Source organism: Entelurus aequoreus, linkage group LG14 (assembly GCF_033978785.1).
Source record: "Entelurus aequoreus isolate RoL-2023_Sb linkage group LG14, RoL_Eaeq_v1.1, whole genome shotgun sequence".
Taxonomy (NCBI): domain Eukaryota; kingdom Metazoa; phylum Chordata; class Actinopteri; order Syngnathiformes; family Syngnathidae; genus Entelurus; species Entelurus aequoreus.
The window spans coordinates 48,732,533-48,753,644 of NC_084744.1; the positions used below are offsets into that span (position 1 = coordinate 48,732,533).

The 21,112-nt window shown below is 37.4% G+C and overlaps 1 protein-coding gene across 6 annotated transcripts in view; it reads right to left on the reverse strand.

Moving 5' to 3' along the window:
- fggy (FGGY carbohydrate kinase domain containing) overlaps positions 1-21,112 on the reverse strand; it is a 94,358-nt gene that overhangs the window by 47,831 nt on the left and 25,415 nt on the right. For all 6 annotated transcript variants that reach the window (XM_062070088.1, XM_062070086.1, XM_062070087.1 and 3 more), the window contains 5 exons: positions 18,863-18,924; positions 16,455-16,614; positions 7,230-7,304; positions 7,018-7,138; positions 1,434-1,528 (listed from right to left, as the gene is read on the reverse strand). In XM_062070088.1, coding sequence (XP_061926072.1) covers positions 1,434-1,528; positions 7,018-7,138; positions 7,230-7,304; positions 16,455-16,614; positions 18,863-18,924 — 513 coding nt within the window. The remainder of the gene's footprint in view (positions 1-1,433; positions 1,529-7,017; positions 7,139-7,229; positions 7,305-16,454; positions 16,615-18,862; positions 18,925-21,112) is intronic.

Sequence of the window (21,112 nt, forward strand, 5' to 3'; positions counted from 1 at the left end):
TTACAATGCATATAAAATAAAGAAAAATGTGTGTTTTTGTCTTACATAAGGTATGTGAATGATGAGCAACATTCCCCAAAAAGTGCAGTTCCCCTTTAAGTTTATTTAGTTGAAGCTTATTTAGTGAGATACATGAGCAAAACAGTGGCACCTAATGACGTGTCGGTGTGAATAATACTGCACTGTATAAAAGATATATTGCAAATAAATACTGAATCAGTGCAAACAGAAGCTTGTACTTTCTCATTAATTTTTCTTTACAACTAAAGTAACTGATAAACCCTTCAAATTGTAATATCAGTGTTTCCCATAAACTGCCAAGATACCTGTGGTGGTGGGGGCGTGGCTATGGGCGTGGCTATGGGCGTGGTCACCATGACGTCGAGTAATTTGCATAATTTACTACAATGATTTGATTTTCTCTAAAAAGGCTCAAAAAATGTATACTTACTAATTAATAATAGTTTTGTTTTAAACGTCCATCCATCCATCCATCCATTTTACAATATAATTACAACACTTTATGTACATATTTATATACAGATTTGAACAATAAGTTATTCACTGAAATATATTTATTAATTGTGGTTCTTACAAAAAATATATCTTATAAAATATAAAAGCTAAAATTTCTCAAAGCTCTGCCCCTTTAATTAGTGCATACTAAATAATTTAACTTTAGCCTACTACTAAAACCATATTATTTACCAGCAACATAAAGTGAAACAGAGGCAGAGGTGTCCTGCCACAGTCAGTAACAAATAAACAGAAAACAGTAGTGGTGGTAGATAGACACAGAGCTTCATCAAACATCTGATCCACTGAACAAAGAGCTCCAAAAATCTTCCACTTTAGACTGCCATCAGTTTTACTCCCTACACATAACCATGTGTTTCCTACTGCCTGCAGACTTTGCACCCTTTGTTATATACACATGTTGTGTTTCTAATATAAATACATTTAATAAAGTCAAATACAAATAAGGCAACAAGAGAATTATCCTACACTTCTCTTTTGTAAAGTAAATCTGAACAGTCGATATGGGCATCTACATCAACTAAATGATATGCCTGAGAAGCTGGAGAGGACAAAAAAAAATAAAAATAATTTTTTTTTTTTTTTTTAAATTTAAATTTAAACATTTATTTTATTTATTTGTGGCGGACATAATTCTTTGGTGGCGGGCCGCCAAAAATAAATGAATGTGTGGGAAACACTGAATATTGTACTTCAAAACGTCAGCAGCAGTCAAAAGTTAAGGCACCTTCTCTTTCTAAGAACAGTATATTGCTTTGACTGGTATTGTATATTTAAATTAGTTGGGACTTTCCTCATTTTCTATTGAAATATGCACTCCTCCAATTGTACAAGGAGCTTTTCTGATAGATATTTCAGTATCCATCAAAGTCTTGTGATATCACAGTGTGTTTTACCTGTATAGTGCCATGGTCCCCAGATGCACATGCTCCCAGGACTGCTGCTCCCACCAACACAGCCTCCGTCTGGTCGGGCAACACAACAGGCAACCCTAGAAAGTGATTTTCAAAGGAATATCTATCAATTCCTCCAGGAATTTGCAACGTCGCCATTGCGCCAATTCAAGCAAATTCAACAAATCCCCGCAAATTATCCGCGACCTCGCAACTTTGTCCGATGACCGCAACTTCCCTGCTCATTTTGGCCAATCAGCGTCATTTTCGCCAATGTAATTAGTCTCTGAAAGGTGCTTAAACACGCACATCAACTCTCTTATTAAAACTTGTTTGTTTCATGTAACAAAATATCAACTCTTTATGCCCAAACGGTACAATTGTCGTCTTCTGTGTAGCTCAGACCGACTTTCGGTTCCTGTCTCTAACGCTAAGCTAACTGGGTAATATAGTATATACACATGTGCTGCCTAGTTAACATATATTTATTTCAGCTTTATTTATCCAGTATAAGTCAATTAAGAACATCATCTTATTTAGAAGCATTTACATGACAGCAAACGGTTACCAACAAAAAGGCTGGCTCTTTCAGCTAATTTGCAGGAATAAACCATTGTCATATTTTGGTATTTGACTCATGCTAACTGTTGACATGCTAATGTTAGCTTTTTTACCTTTTTCAAATATTTTTACAGATACAGTAATCATGCAGTGTTTCCCATAAACTGCCAAGATACCTGTGGCGGTGGGGGTGTGGCTATGGGCGTGGTCACCATGACATCATCGAGTAATTTGCACAATTTACTACAATGATATGATTTTCTCTAAAAAGGCTCAAAAAATGTATACTTACTAATTAAAGGCCTACTGAAATGAATTTTTTTTATTTAAACGGGGATAGCAGATCCATTCTATTTGTCATACTTGATCATTTTGCGATATTGCCATATTTTTGCTGAAAGGATTTAGTATAGAACAACGTCGATAAAGTTCGCAACTTTTGGTCTCTGATAAAAAAAAACCTTGCCCCTACCGGAAGTAGCGTGACGTTGTCAGTTGTTCACTCCCTCATATTTTCTTATTGTTTTCAACGCAGCTAGAGCTATTCGGACCGAGAAAGCGACGATTACCCCATTAATTTGAGCGAGGATGAAAGATTCGTGGACGAGGAACGTTAGAGTGACGGACTAGAATGCAGTGAAATACATATTTTTTTTCGCTCTGACCGTAACTTAGGTACAAGCTGGCTCAGTGGATTCCACACTCTCTCCTTTTTCTATTGTGGATCACGGATTTGTATTTTAAACCACCTCGGATACTATATCCTCCTGAAAATGAGAGTCGAGAATGCGAAATGGACATTGACAGTACCTTTTATCTCCACGACAATACATCGACGAAGCTCTTTAGCATGAGCTAACGTGATAGCATCTGTCTCAAATGCAGATAGAAACAAAATAAATAAATCCCTGACTGGAAGGATAGACAGAAGATCAACAATACTATTAAACCGTGTACATGTAACTACACGGTTAATAGATCTCAGCCTGGCAAAGCTTAACAATGCTGTTGCTAACGACGCTAAGGCTGACTAGCAACCGGACCTCACAGAGCTATGATAAAAACATTAGCGCCCCACCTACGCCAGCCAGCCCTCATCTGCTCTGCTCATCAACACCCGTGCTCACCTGCGTTCCAGCGATCGACGGCGCGACGAAGGACTTCACCCGATCATCCGTGCGGTGGCCGGTGGGCGGCTAGCATCGGCTAGCGCGTCTGCTATCCAAGTGAGTAGTCCTTGTTGTGTTGCTACAGCCAGCTGCTATACACCGATCCCACCTACAACGTTCTTCTTTGCAGCCTCCATTGTTCATTAAACAAATTGCAAAAGATTCACCAACACAGATGTCCAGAATACTGTGGAATTATGAAATGAAAACAGAGTTTTTTGTATTGTATTCAATGGAGAAGGCATACCTCTGTTCCCCGGGTTACGTCACGCGCATACGTCATCCTCCGAAGGCTTTTTCAACCGGAAGTGTGGCGGGAAATTTAAAATTGCACTTTATAAGTTAACCCGGCCGTATTGGCATGTGTTGCAATGTTAAGATTTCACCATTGATATATAAACTATCAGACTGCGTGGTCGGTAGTAGTGGGTTTCAGTAGGCCTTTAATATTAACAGTTTTGTTTTAAACGTCCATCCATCCATCCATTTTACAATATAATTACAACACTTTATGTACATATTTATATACAGATTTGAACAATAAGTTATTCACTGAAATATATTTATTAATTGTGGTTCTTACAAAAAATATATCTTATAAAATATAAAAGCTAAAATGTCTCATAAAGCTCTGCCCCTTTAATTAGTGCATACTAAATAATTTAACTTTAGCCTACTACTACAACCATATTATTTACCAGCAACATAAAGTGAAACAGAGGCAGGTGTCCTGCCACAGTCAGTAACAAATAAACAGAAAACAGTAGTGGTGGTATATAGACACAGAGCTTCATCAAACATCTGATCCCCTGAACAAAGAGCTCCAAAAATCTTGAACTTTAGACTGCCATCAGTTTTACTCCCTACACTTAACCATGTGTTTCCTACTGCCTGCAGACTTTGCACCCTTTGTTATATATATATGTATCCTACACTTCTCTTTTGTAAAGTAAATCTGAACAGCCGATATGGGCATCTACATCAACTATATGATTTGCCTGAGAAGCTGGAGAGGACAAAAAAAAATAAAAATGTTTTTTAATTTTTTATTTGTGGCGGACGTAATTCTTTCGTGGCGGGCCGCCACAAATAAATGAATGTGTGGGAAACACTGAATCATGTATTTTGTTACTTGACGATATCTGGCTATAGCGTGCTAACTGTAAACATTTTAGCTCACCTTTGGCTTTTCTAGCGAAATTGCATGTTCTAGTTACTGTTACAGTGGAACCTCGATTTAGGAATTTAATTGGTTCTTGAATATGATTTGTCAATAGAAAAGTTTGTATAAGGAAGCACAGTTACCCATAAGAAACAATGTAAATATGAATAATAGGTTCCAGCCTCTATAAAAGTCTATATTTTAATTAAGGCTTGTACACTTTGAACACAATATTAAGTGCTATACAGTACTGTATATCAAACAAACACATGGGGTTGAATGATCAACATTCTGTGCAATGTCCCCTCTAATTGTTCATGTTTCTGAGCAAACACAAAAACTCCCTGAGCATTCAGTGGAGCACATGTGAGCAACATCACACGTGGCAACACCAGCAGCACACCTGTCTCAAACCAAACTTTTATAATAACACTCAAATGAGAGGAGTCATTTTCATGAGATTATTTTGTAATATTAGTGATTTGACCCACTTGTAATGAAAATAAAAGAAATCTTGTTTTTCATAAGCTATGGATTAGTATTGTACAATATGTCTGGATGGGGATCCTGCTTTGGAAATCATTTGTACCCCTTTCAGAGATCACATTTAGTTCCCCTTAAACATCCTCATGTTGCACAAAGAAATGTAAGCATAGGATGAAGTCTGCATTCCTGTAACTTTCTCTAGTAACAGCATTCCATGATTAATATCAATAAATTAACATTAATAATAAATGACAGTAGAATAAGCACACGCATGACTGAGGAGTCATAGTGTAACTTTGTGTGGTGTTTGAGTTGTCCGACTTTTTGTGTGGCCATAAACGCACCAGTGGCTTAGTGGTATGCGTGTTGGTGACAGATGACAAGTTGGTTTTGGCCTGGTTTGTACGGCAGAAAATGACTAGTTTTTCGAGATAGAAGTTTTTTTACTCATGTTTTTGGTGTGGTTATGGCCGAAAATAAACAGTTCTGCTCAATAAAGTGATCGATATAATTCCTGTCCTCAAAGCATCTCGATAGACGTTACAATAATTGAACGGTGTTCAATTGAACTGTGTTGACGAACACCGTTAGGCCGCTTGTTGTCACTGTCACTCAGAGTTGCATTGCAAAATTACACAGAATAAATGTGTTTATTTTGTTTAGAATTCAGATGGGATTTTATTTGGTGCGCGGCATATATTTGCTGTGCGCAGAGGACGCTTGAGCAGTGCGCAATTGCGCAGGCGCGCACCTTAGAGGGAACGTTGATTCTGTGTAATAAAAAAGTAGAAAAAACAACAAGAAGCGGTTACAAGAGGTAACTATGGTGCCCTCTCACAAACAAAATCACAAAAATCCTTAACTTCAACAATGATATTGCTACAATAATGAACATTTAAAAATGTAAAATGCACACATATTAACAACGGCAGAGAACTGACAAGAAATCAGCAGGCAAAGGGAGGGAAAAAGAACAGGGAGGGGCAGAGGGGAGCCATATGTATCAGCGTGTTTGTGCTTTAAAAGAGTGAGAGGCCGCTCTTGAACGAGGAAAGAGATAGTGACTTCTCTGCTCTGATATGATGCTGTTCTGTCATCTTTTCCCAGAAAAGACTGGCTTTATCACAATTAAATCTTGATGTGGTTACTTATTGTGCTGTGGTCATGCTTGTGAGTGCCATTAATGTACTCCTCGCGAGTAGTCTTTTTTGTTAACTACACAGCGGTTCCCTCCTTTTTTTCACACTGGTGTTTTGGGGACTCTTATTGAGTTAGCAAATTGGACAAAGCTTGTCAAAGGGCTTGTCAATGTTTTGCCCTGCTTTCTTGCCTGCAGGCGCCTGAAGGCACAGTACAGGCCAAAAGTTTGGACACACCTTCTCCTCATTCAATGCGTTTTCTTTATTTTCATGACTATTTACATTGTAGATTGTCACTGAAGGCATCAAAACTATGAATGAACACATGTGGAGTTATGTACTTAACAAAAAAGGTGAAATAACTGAAAACATGTTTTATATTCTAGTTTCTTCAAAATAGCCACCTTTTGCTCTGATTATTGCTTTGCTCACTCTTAGCATTCTCTCGATGAGCTTCAAGAGGTAGTCACCTGAAAGGATTTTCACTTCACAGGTGTGCCTTATCAGGGTTGATTAGTGGAATCTTTTGCTTTATCAATGGGGTTGGGACCATTAGTTGTGTTGTGAATGAGAAGGTGTGTCCAAACTTTTGGCCTGTACTGTATATTTTGCTTGATCTAATAGTTCATACATTAAAAAGTTTGCATTTAGCAGGTTACGTAAATCAAAGTTCCACTGTATTACTTTCCTAATTAATTAAAACCGTACAAAAAATAGACAATGAGCTCTGAGTATGTGCTTTTACTGCCATCTACTGTCTACTTTTAAGTCTGTGCGGTATAAAACGAGTAAAACATCAAAGTATTTGTTTTCCACATATTGTTTGAAATCCTGTGATTTTTTTTAGGTTAATGTTACAAGAAACACTTAAAAATGTATATCAAATTCATAAAATCTCAGGTTAATTCAATGATTTTGGAAAAGAAACAAAGCCTAAAAGGTCACAATTTTTGCCGCAACTTTCTGAAAAAGCTGCTGCGAATTCAGGCATTTTAGGCGCATCAATCACAAAAAAGCCCGCAAAGTACTGACTGATTCATGCCACAGTTCTTTGTTTCTATAGTTTGTACCTGTAGCATTGGCATGAACCTGCACAAACAGGGCGTTTTTGCCCAAGCCTCCACATAAGAAGATGGTTTTGATATCATGTCCTGCTTCTGTCATGGCCTCCAGAATATGACGTGTGCCGAGCTGAAAGCAGAAAAGGACACACTGGCGATTTAGGAGAAAGCAAATACTACCCTGCCTTCTTTCCCTCAAACAGAAAGGAGAAAAGACTCACCGCCAGGGCTTGTATGGTGCACAAGTAGAGCACTGCTAAGTCATCCAGACTTTGAGACAGAGAAAGTCCAACAACCTGCAAGATAATCATTTAAAATACCTCAGTCAGTCCAAAAAAAAATTTTTTTTATTTAAATTATTAATTTATTAAATCTCCAGCCATCCATTTTGTACCGCGTGCCCCTTTCGGGGTCGCGGGGGGTGCTGGAGCCTATCTCAGCTGGACAAGTCGCCATTTTCTACCGCTTGTTACTCTCGGGGTCTCCTAGCCGCTCAGGCAAGTCATATTGTCTGAAAATGCATTTTCCCATCGATAACGTGACATCATCGCGTGGAAAGGCGAGGAATGTATATATATGTATAATATACACACACACACGCACATATATATATATATATATATATATATATATATATATATATATATATATATATATATATATATATATATATATATATATATATATATATATATATATATACACATATATATATATACATACACACACACACACACACACACACACACACACACACACACACACACACACACACACATATATATATTAGGGGTGTGGGAAAAAATCGATTCGAATTCGAATCACGATTCTCACGTTGTGCGATTCAGAATCGATTCTCATTTTTAAAAAATCGATTTTTTTTTATTATTATTATTTTTAATTAATCAATCCAACAAAACAATACACAGCAATACCATAACAAAGTCTCCCTTATCCCACAGCAGTATGTACTGTTGATGCGGAGAAGGCATTCGACCGCATAAACTGGTCATTTATGTTTTGCACATTACGTCAATTTGGATTTGGAGATAATTTTATACAATGGATTAAGATGCTTTAACAAGGCCCATGGCATCAGTCAAATCATAATCATATTTCAGAACCTTTTTCGTTAAAAAAGAGGAGTAAAACAGAGATGTCATGCATCTGGATTATTATTTAATTTAGTTATTGAACCCTTAGCTGCAAAAATAAGAAGTGAAAATAATATTCATGGTATAAAAATTGGCTCACAGTATAATAAGCTATCGATGTATTGTGACGACATAATTATCTACCTGTCACATGTTAACTCCTCTCTTCACTATATCAATAATATCATCACTGAATACGGCTGTTTATCAGGGTATAAAGTCAATTGGGACAAATGTGACATATTACCACTTAATAAACACTGCAAGAAATCACAAGTTCAGAACTCCAAAATTTACGGAGCCCCTAAAGCAGGGGTGTCAAAGTCAAATGGACGGAGGGCCAAATAAAAAATTTAGCTACAAGCCGAGGGCCGGACTGTTCGAATGTTCATTGAAAAATTTTTAAATGACGCATATAGTCTAGTGAACCTAATTGAACCTACTGAAAACCTAACAAATATATTCCAATATGATCAGATAAATAAAGCAATATTTTCTTATGGCTCTGTCAGTAATCTTTAATTTTCAACAGACACAAAAGACAAATTTCCTTTATATAAAAATCCCCATAACATGAACATTAAATGAAAGAAACCGGTATTCAAGGCACCATCAGTAGCCTATATTTTCTATTTTAGCAAAAGTGGGCTAAATTTACTTCAAAGAAAAAAACAATAATAGCAATTTTCTATCATCCACTCAACTGAAATATTTTTAAAATATAATTAAATTGAAATACAATAAAATAAAGTGCAAAAATCTATAAATCAAAAACAACACTTTGTTTAAGGAGAAGTAACATGCAGTGAAAACAAATATTAAACTTTAACTTTTAAACTTGAATTGAGTAAAAACTCTAAATATGTGATTGCACAGTAATGTTCACATTAAACCCCCCTCCTCCCTCCGTGGGAGGGAGGCGAGTTGGGTGCCCGAAACCCCCCGCTGGTTTCGGCCCGCCCCTTGGCGCGCGTGGCACGGCGGGCTCCGCGACCCGACGGCTGGCCCTCGTGGCTTGACGGCGGGCGCGTCCCGACGGGCCGCGCGTAGGGGTCAAACGCAGAAGTCTCAGGGCCTCGTGGTGAGGGGGTGGCCTGCGGGTTTCGGCCCGCTTGACCCCCCCGCTCCGCTTGGCGCGCGCGGCACATGACGGGTTCCGCCACCGACGCTCGGGCTGCAGCCCGCCGGGCCCGCACCACCGACGCTCGGGCTGCAGCCCGACGGTGGTGCGGGCCCGGCGGTGACGCGCGGTTTGGGGAAACAAAGCAGAAGTCTCAGGGCCTCGGGGCCGGGTTTCGGCCCGCCCCCTTGGCGCGCGTGGCACGGCGGGCTCCGCGACTGACGGCCGGGCTGCAGCCCTTCGGCCGGCAGGCGCGTCCCGGCGGGCCGCTCGCCCCCTTTCGGAACCTTGGACCGGCATCCGCTTGGTGCGTGTAAAAGATCTGCGGTCTAAAAAAAAAAAAAAAAAAAAAAAAAAAAAAAAGATCTGCGGTCTGCGGGCCGGTTCTAATAATAAATCAAGATCATCCCAAGGGCCGTAAAAAACCTTCTCGCGGGCCGGATATGGCCCGCGGGCCTTGACTCTGACATATGTGCCCTAAAGGGACATGGGAATTTATTTTTTTTTAGACATGTATCTCGTGCGCACGAGAAAGTATCTCGTGGCCAAAAAAAAAAAAAAAAAAAACAATTTTTTTTTTTATAAAAAGTTTCTCGTGGCCACGAGAAAGTTTCTTGTGGGCACGAGAAAGCATTGGATGCGTGCTGATGGTTTGGTGTGTGTTAAAATGGCAGTTTAGGAGTTAATATGGCTGTATTTCCAATTAGGACTTTGCCCCATGTGTGTTGTGGCAAAATGTGAATGCTTGATTAGTAGGTGTGAGACAAACACTTTATCTTCCTGGTTATTGTAACGCTACGTGTTTGACATTATTTAAGACTTTATCATGCCCGGGAAAGGACAGTTTTCCTCTTCTGTGGCTGTGGGGGGTGGGCGTGGCTTGCGGACCTGCAGCGAAGCGTAGTGTGCCAGTTAGTCCGATGTTGATGTGATCAAACTTCTTTCTTGCTTGGAAGATACTCACACAATTGTAACTGTTATTTCTTCCTGCAAATAATAAATATGTACAACGTGTTTGGATGTATTCATTTATGTAAAATTGTCATTAAATGTAATATTGCCTGACAAAAAGTGATTCGACGTACGTAATATTTTGATATTTACACATCGCATATTTACACACGCGCATCTGACTAGAATACCCTTATGTGCATTACATATATCAACATCAACTACCTACTGTACTGTTTACTTGTTGAAATACCCTTTTTAGAGCAAATATCTACCCATATAATTTATGTGTGTATATATATATACACACATACACATATATATATATATATATATATATATATATATATATATATATATATATATATATATATATATATATATATATATATATATATATATATATATATATATATATATATATATATATATATATACACGCACACACACACATACTGTATAAGAAGAAACACACATACATATATACAGTATACATATATACACACAAACCTTAATTTGACATACAAAATAACTACTATTTTTAAGAAGTTACAGTAATATATAATATATACCGTTCAAAAGTTTGGGGTCACACAAACAATTTTGTAGAATAGCCTTCATTTCTAAGAACAAGAATAGACTGTCAAGTTTCAGATGAAAGTTCTCTTTTTCTGGCCATTTTGAGCGTTTAATTGACCCCACAAATGTGAGGCTCCAGAAACTCAATCTGCTCAAAGGAAGGTCAGTTTTGTAGCTTCTGTAACAAGCTAAACTGTTTTCAGATGTGTGAACATGATTGCACAAGGGTTTTCTAATCATCAATTAGCCTTCTGAGCCAATGAGCAAACACATTGTACCATTAGAACACTGGAGTGATAGTTGCTGGAAATGGGCCTCTATACACCTATGTAGATATTGCACCAAAAACCAGACATTTGCAGCTAGAATAGTCATTTACCACATTATATGGCAATGTATAGAGTGTATTTCTTTAAAGTTAAGACTAGTTGAAAGTTATCTTCATTGAAAAGTACAGTGCTTTTCCTTAAAAAATAAGGACATTTCAATGTGACCCCAAACTTTTAAACGGTAGAGTATATATATACATGCTTATACATAATATGTATGTATATATATACATATACACACATACATATTATATATACACACACACACACACACACACACACACACACACACACACACACACACACACACACACACACACACACACACACACACACACACACACACACACACACATATATATATATATATATATATATATATATATATATATATATACACACACACATAAATTATATGGGTAGATATTTGCTCTAAAAAGGGTATTTCAACAAGTAAACCGTACAGTAGGTAGTTGATGATATATGTAATGCACATAAGGGTATTCTAGTCAGATGCGCGTGTGTAAATATGCGATGTGTAAATATCAAAATATTACGTACGTCGAATCACTTTTTGTCAGGCAATATTACATTTAATGACAATTTTACATAAATGAATACATCCAAACACGTTGTACATATTTATTATTTGCAGGAAGAAATAACAGTTACAATTGTGTGAGTATCTTCCAAGCAAGAAAGAAGTTTGATCACATCAACATCGGACTAACTGGCGCACTACGCTTCGCTGCAGGTCCGCAAGCCACGCCCACCCCCCACAGCCACAGAAGAGGAAAACTGTCCTTTCCCGGGCATGATAAAGTCTTAAATAATGTCAAACACGTAGCGTTACAATAACCAGGAAGATAAAGTGTTTGTCTCACACCTACTAATCAAGCATTCACATTTTGCCACAACACACATGGGGGAAAGTCCTAATTGGAAATACAGCCATATTAACTCCTAAACTGCCATTTTAACACACACCAAACCATCAGCACGCATCCAATGCTTTCTCGTGCGCACGAGATACTTTCTCGTGCGCACGAGATACTTTCTCGTGCGCACGAGATACATGTCTAAAAAAAAATAAATTCCCATGTCCCTTTAGGAGCTCCGTAAAAATTAAATGGAAAGAGGCAGAAATCATATATCTAGGACTACACATTACACCAAACCTTTATACAAGCAGAGATCTAAATCTTAAACATTTAAAAAATAAGATAGAATCCAAAATGGAACGCTGGTCACGTCTCCAAATATCACTTTGGGGTCGGGTGAACATAGTAAAAATGAGTATACTGCCAGCAGTTAATTTTATACTGAAAATGATGCCTGTCCTAATTAATAAAAGTTGGTTTAAGAAAATACATACAATGATATGACATTTTATATATGGTGTGGAACGAAGGCCAGTTGTTCTACTTAAGGTTGTCTTGTACACAAGATAAAGGAGGACTACAATTACCAAACTTCTTACATTATTATATCTCCTTCGGTTGTGAACAAGCAAGCCACTTATTTCATTCTTCTGCAGATAAGGACTGGATCAACATAGAAAAAAATATGTTAATGAATTTGGACATTGATGTGGGGAGTTTATATTATATTAAAAAAATACCTAATGAATTGAGGCAGAGCCCAATAGACGCCACCTTTAACATTCTAAAACTGTGTCAGAAAATACTAGGAATCAAGTCAATGACATCTGTAAATCAACCGCTTTGGTACAATCCTAATATCATAATTAATAAAAATGTGGTTAAATGGACAACATGGAAAGACAGAGGTATTACTAAATCTCATCATATTATTAATAAAAACTATTTTAAACCGTTCAATGATTTAGTTGATCAATATAATGTACCCAGAAATCATTTTTTAAATGTTATCTCTTTAAAACACACAGTAAATAAATGCATATCCTCTGAAAGTATGTCTTTAAATAGCCATGAACTGGAAGATGCACTTTTTAATCAACATACATTTAAGAAATTAATTAAACTATTTTATGGAATAATAAATGAACACCACATTAGAAATGCAAATGATGCATGTGTTTGGAAATAGATGATCGACTTAAACATTTTAGATGAAAGACATATCATGGAATGATATTTGGAAAAATGCCAATAAGCCCTTTAGAAGCATTAAAGATAAGTTGACTCAATTGAAGATCTTGAATAGATTGTATTTTACATCTTCTCAGCTGTTTAAAATTGGTGTAGTAGATAGCAGGTTATGTATGAAGTGTCGGGCAGCCGAGCCAACTCTTGTTCATTTATTGTGGGAATGTCAGAGAATAAAAGAGTTATGGTTGAAAACAACAAAAGAAGCAATCACAGTCCTTAATATAAAAATCCCAATGACACTGCAAACTTGTATTCTTGAGGATCTCCATCAATTTAGTAACGTGTCATCAAAGAGTAAAAATGCATTTCTTTCAGTATGCATAATAACAAAAAGGGTAATATTTAAAAAATGGATAGATGTTGATAGTCCAACTCATACTGACTGGTACACACAAGCTATGGAGATGATATCATTAGAAAAAACTGCATTTAGTTTAGATAATAATGAGTCATATATTGGAATATGGGATCCATTATTTAAATTTGTTTTAACTATTAAATGAACCAAAATATGACTTATTATATAATTGTGGAAAATATTGGACACAGTGTGTTGTCAAGCTTATGAGACGCGATGCAAGTGTAAGCCACTGTGACACTATTGTTCTTTTTTTTTTTGTAATTTTTTATTAATGTTTGTAATGATAATATCAATGAGGGATTTTTAATCACTGCTATGTTGAAATTGTTACTAATATTGATACTGTTGTTGATAATATTCATTTTAGTTTCACTACTTTTAGATTGTTCCGTGTCATGTTTGTGTGTCCTCAATTGCACTCAATTGCTCTGTTTATTGCTATTCTAAATGTTGCTGGGTCGGGTTTGGTTTTGAAATTGTATTGCATTATTATGGTATTGTTGTGTATTGTTTTCATTAAAAAAAAAAAAAAAAAAAGTTTTTGAATCGAGAATCGTGTTGAATTGAAAAAAAATTGATTTTGAATCGAATCGTGACCCCAAGAATCGATTTGGAATCGAATCGTGGGACACCCAAAGATTTACAGCCCTAATATATATACACACACACACACACACACACACACACACACACACACACACACACACACACACACACACACACACACACACACACACACACACACACACACACACACACACACACACACACACACACACACACACACACACACACACACAGTTGTGGTCAAAAGTTTACATACACTTGTAAAGAACATAATGTCATGGCTGTCTTGAGTTTCCAATCATTTCTACAACTCTTATTTTTTTGTGATAGAGTGATTGAAGAAAATGTGACCAAATCTGCTGGTTCAAAAGTATACATACAGCAATGTTAATATTTGGTTACATGTCCCTTGGCAAGTTTCACTGCAATAAGGCGCTTTTGGCAGCCATCCATTTTTGACCACTCCTCTTGACAAAATTGGTGCAGTTCAGCTAAATTTGTTGGTTTTCTGACATGGACTTGTTTCTTCAGCATTGTCCACGAGTTCCTTTGACTTTCCCATTGTCGCGTTTGTAACCGAGTCTAATGACTGCATCACATGAGCCCTATTTGAATGGGCTCAGAGAAGTCAACAGGTGTCGTCAATCATAATCACTCACATGAAGTTAAGAGGCCATGCCGTGAAGCTAATTTGATTTGATTGTAACTTTACTACATCAAAATTGATAATGTATGTTGCTGTATGTATACTTTTGACCCAGCAGATTTGGTCACATTTTCAGTCGACCCATAATAAATTAATAAAAGAACCAATCTTCAAGAATGTTTTTGTGACAAACAAGTATGTACTCCAATCCCTCTACCACAGAAAAATAAGAGTTGTAGAAATTATTGGAAGCTCAAGACAGCCTTGATATTATGTCCTTAACAAGTGTATGTAAACCTTTGACCACGACTGTGTGTATATATATATATATATATATATATATATATATATATATATATATATATATATATATATATATATATATATATATATATATATATATATATATATATATATATATATATATATATATATATATATATATATATATATATATATAATTTTTTTATAACCCAGTGCGGCCCACCGAGTCAAAAAGTTTGGGAACCCCTGGTGTAAAGGATATCACCACATGGGCTCAGGAACACTTCAGAAAACCACTGTCAGTAAATACAGTTTGTCACTACATCTGTAAGTACAAGTTAAAACTCTACTATGCAAATCCAAAGCCATTTATCAGCAACACCCAGAAACGCCACTGGCTTCGCTGGGCCCGAACTCATCTAAGATGGACTGATGCAAAGTGGAAAAGTGTTCTGTGGTCTGACGAGTCCACATTTGAAATTATTTTTGGAAACTGTGGACGTTGTGTCCTCCGGAACAAAGAGGAAAAGAGCCATTCGGATTGTTATAGGCACAAAGTTCAAAAGCCACCATCTGTGATGGTATGGGGGTGTATTAGTGCCCAAGGCATGGGTAACTTACACATCTGTGAAGGCACCATTAATGCTGAAAGGTACATACAAGTTTTGGAGCAACATATGTTGCCATCCAAGCAACATTATCATTGACGCCCCTGCTTATTTCAGCAAGACAATGCCAAGCCACGTGTTACAGCAGCGTGACTTCGTAGTAAAAGAGTGCGGGTACTAGACTGGCGTGCATGTAGTCCAGACCTGTCTCCCATTGAAAATGTGTGGCGCATTATGAAGCCTAAAATACCACAACGGAGACCCCGGACTGTTGAACAACTTAAGCTGTACATCAAGCAAGAATGGGAAATAATTCCAAGCTTCAAAAATTGGTCTCCTCAATTCCCAAACGTTTACTAAATGTTGTTAAAAGGAAAGGCCATGTAACACAGTGGTAAAAATGCCCCTGTGACAACTTTTTTGCAATGTGTTGCTGCCATTAAATTCTAAGTTAATGATTATTTGCAAAAAAAAATACGTTTCTCAGTTCGAATATTAATTATCTTGTCTTTGCAGCCTATTCAATTGAATATAAGTTGAAAAGAATTTGCAAATCATTGTATTCTGTTTTTATTTACGAATAACACAATGTGCCAACTTCACTGGCTTAGGGTTTTGTAAATATGCTGCATTTGTTATGTTGTTTGGACACCCCTGCTCTACAGTGTGGGCGACCCTTGTTCTTTACTGTAAAATAGTACAGTAGTGTAAGTCTACATTTTAGCCTGAACTCACCATGCCTTTCAAGGTGGGGTCAGCCAGGGGAGACCTGTTCCCATGAAAGTCAGGCCACACATGAAGACTGGAGCCCAGCAGGTCAACAGCTGAAGAAGCAGCCAATCCACTAAGGTGGCTGTTCAAGTAGCTGTACATACTGTCGCCTCCAGCAGGACATCTACAGAAAGGAAAAAAACACATTCACAACACAGGTTGACAAAAAAAGGAAGTTCTATGTAATTTGTGGAACTCCGCGCAGTCATGTTACCAAAATGATTTTTTGTTGCTATTTGTTAAATTTTAAAATATACACTACCGTTCAAAAGTTTGGGGTCACCCAAACAATTTTGTGGAATAGCCTTCATTTCTAAGAACAAGAATAGACTGTCGAGTTTCAGATGAAAGTTCTCTTTTTCTGGCCATTTTGAGCGTTTAATTGACCCCACAAATGTGATGCTCCAGAAATGTAATCTGCTCTAAGGAAGGTCAGTTTTGTAGCTTCTGTAACGAGCTAAACTGTTTTCAGATGTGTGAACATGATTGCACAAGGGTTTTCTAATCATCAATTAGCCTTCTGAGCAAACACATTGTACCATTAGAACACTGGAGTGATAGTTGCTGGAAATGGGCCTCTATACACCTATGTAGATATTGCACCAAAAACCAGACATTTGCAGCTAGAATAGTCATTTACCACATTAGCAATGTATAGAATGTATTTCTTTAAAGTTAAGACTAGTTTGAAGTTATCTTCATTGAAGAGTAGTGCTTTTCCTTCAAAAATAAGGACATTTCAATGTGACCCCAAACTTTTGAACGGTAGTGTATATTTTTGTTTAAACATTGTAATGTGTGTAGTTAAGTGTCAACATGCTGTTTGAATAGACCAACGATAAATGAAAATTAACCAGATAACTGAGGTGGCGACTTGTCCAGGGTGTATCCCGCCTTCCGCCCGATTGTAGCTGAGATAGGCTCCAGCGCCCCCCGTGACCCCGAAGGGAATAAGCGGTAGAAAATGGATGGATGGATGGATGGACTATGCCAACATCCATAAATTACCACATCCTATTTTGTTCATTTTATTTGTTTCTAGCTTTCAAACAGGGTGCAAGAGGGTTCACTCTGTGCATCACTCTCAGCACCTGAGCAAGTTTATTAAATAAATTGGATTAAATGAACAGTGTGAACCCTATTGTCATTCATCCAAAATTTTTGTCCTGGTGGGTGGAGACCTGACCGACTAGCTACTGAAAAGCACCGCAATGTAACGAAAATGAAGAGGGGAAAAAGATGATTGCAAAGACAAATGTCTGATGTGGGAGTATTTAAACTTCAAACCGTACGTGAAAGATAAACCCATCAACAAGGTGGAAGGGGCCAATTTTGTTTGAAAGTGATGGTCACAAAACAAGACAGCAAAGCAAACTACATGACCGTTTTTCTAACTGGTAAAAAAAACTGCTCAATAATTAGTAATTGAAGTGCAGTTTTTGCTAACAACAATTAAGTCAATTTTATTTTCACGTTTGTTAAAAACTTAATTTCCCCTTGGGGATTATTAAAGTATTTCTGATTCTGATTAAAGTAGTAAGTTCTCGAGCTTCCACTTACAATGGCAAAAAAAAAATATGAATGAGAAATAAAAGTTTATTGTGTTTTAAAGGTTACTTGCATTATTGGTATTACATATTATAATTACATTTGACATGGCATCTAAGTAATGCTGACAACAATATAGTTTATTGGCAATCATTTGTGGGACAATATACAGGTATGTATCGGCCCAGGCCTAATTGCATGTACCGTACTTGCTAATTTTATACTAAGACTCAGTCCTGTTACGCTAGTGAGTCATCTTTGGCTTAAGAACTTTGTACAAAATGAAATAATGTTGCCTGAGATGGGACTGAGTAGTTCAATATGCCTATTTTCAGTTTTAAAGTAATACAAAAGTACATTTAGGTTTATTTTTAGAGTTACTATAAGCAAATGACACCGACTCGGTGGAGTGATCCTGCATGCATTCCTTCTATTTAATGTCAACAAAGTATCAACCAGCTATTGCTATGATATGCTGTGATACATCAGCATTGTTGAAGATAAGAAAACAGCTGGTTGCTGTATTGTAATACTCATTATCGCCACCTACGGGACTGGAGTGCACGTCTTGATTTAAACCATTCAAATTCAGATGTTTTTATATTCATTCTAGTTGTCATTAATTTGACTTCAATTTGATTTATTCCTACTCCTACTTTTCCTCACCGACAAGCTTGTGAGTTACACACAACAATCGATCCTACTAAAGCTGATAATCTTCCGAAAGCTTACTGAACATTATTACGTGTCAGATGATGGAGGGTGGCAGCTGTGCGCTAATGTTTTTGGAGAGCCAGACGCTAAATGAATCATCATCAGCAAACCTCTGCTGTGCCTTTTTTTGGAGCTGCGTGTAGGCAGCGTGGCCCGTCACCATGTGGTCAATCTGAAGGGGGAAGAGAACGACACAGCAAGGATCATATGACCACAGAGATGTGTAAAAGGGTCCAGTGTTTATTTTATGTTTAACCAACACAGTTACAGGTTAGTAAAGATATATTAACTTGCACTTAAACCAGGGGTGTCCGAACTTCGGCCCGCGGGCCAGTTGCAGCCCGCCGCCGTCTTTAGTTTGGCCCCCGAGACATCATGAGTTTAAAATGGAATCTGGCCCACGGGCTGTTTTCAAATTAATTTTAAATATCTAACGATCTGATTGTTGCAAATTTGCCATTATCTTGTGGACAACGTGAGTAAATCAGGTCAATGATGCTGAATTGTGCAATTGAACTGAAATAAGCACAGCATTTACTTATGACCTAATCCAAACAACCTTTCTCAGTCATGGCGAAAAAACAAAACAAAACACAACCATCAAAGAAAGCTAACACACATGGTCACAATCTGCTCACTAAACTTTGTCGATATTATAAAAAAATACGTTCAATCACATCACACCGTAAATTCCGGACTATAAGCCGCTATTTTTTTCCCACACTTTGAATCCTGCGGCTTACAAAACACTGCAGATAATTTATGGATTTTTCTTCACTGACGGCTGTCTATAAAGTATATAGTAAAAAAAAAAACAAAAAAAAAAACACACTGAATAGATGTTATTGTTTGTGCTATGACGCCACCTTTTGGACGAGTTCGCTCACTGCAAGTGCTGCAGTGGATCCAGCGACTGCATTGCCCTTCGGTTTAGACTTTATTTTTAAACCTACTGGAAGTAATGATAATGATAAATGGGTTATACTTGTATAGCGCTTTTCTACCTTCAAGGTACTCAAAGCGCTTTGACAGTATTTCCACATTCACCCATTCACACACACACATTCACACACTGATGGCGGTACAGTTGCCGTTCAGTCTTCTAGCCGTCCATAGCGTTATTACTCGTTTCTACGTGCCATCGTAATGTAATCAAGTTAGCGTCGTTAGTATTAGCTACTATGCTAACACGTTTACGAGTGTTTTTGGCAGTATTAACCTACAATGGCATTCTTTTTGTATTGTTTCAGTTTCGTATATTCAACAAAACGTCACCGTAGACTTATTGATTGCTGATTGGAGAGCTTGCTTGTCCATGACCAGTGTTTTGTTTGATCATCCGTTTTACTGCCTTGTGACAGGCATCTTTTGAAACAATTAAGGTATGTAAATAAACTTTTAAAAAATGCTTTGTGTAAATAACTAATTTTACAAAGTATCTATCTGCGGCTTATAGTCCAGTGCAGCTAATATGTAGAAAAATATTTTTTTCTTCTAAAATCTAGTGGCTGCGCCTTAGTGCGCTCTATTGTCCAGAAATAGATAGATAGATAGATAGATAGATAGATAGATAGATAGATAGATAGATAGATAGATAGATAGATAGATAGATAGATAGATAGATAGATAGATAGATAGATAGATAGATAGATAGATAGATAGATAGATAGATAGATAGATAGATAGATAGATAGATAGATAGATAGATAGATAGATAGATAGGTCTTTAATGTCATTGCACAAGTACAACGAAACTTTGTTTTCAGCACAAACCCGTTCAAGATTAGACAAACTAACAGTGTACAGGGTTACAGAACAGGAACGCTGACGGGTCGCCACAAGGCACCCTGTAAAATATGGGGAAAAAGGTCAAACGCTGGGGAAGGATGAGTAAAAAAATACAATGGAGTGGGAAAAAAACCTCCATAGCAAAGCACATATACCGTATTTTTCGGAGTATAAGTCGCACCGAAGTATAAGTCGCACCTGCCGAAAATGCATAATAAAGAAGGAAAAAAACATATATAAGTTGCACTGGAACTATGAAAAAAAAACTGCGACTTATAGTCCGAAAAATACAGTACATATTACAACGTACATCTCGAGATATCTAGCAACAGAGGGAAGGGAGTGCGGGGTCATGGTGGTAGGGCGCAGCTCTCAGGCGCTGACCATCCTTTCATCACCCCTATGGGATTTGCGTCGAGGGCGTTGGGTTGGGGGGCCGGGGGGTGAGTGTATGTGTGGCGTATATTTTTTTGGATGCATGTTTTGTCTGTAGGCCCGCGGTGTGTCTCTGTTCCGCGGCCTTGATCTTGTGCAGTCGCTAGTCCAAAGTCAACAACAACAGGTGTGTGTCC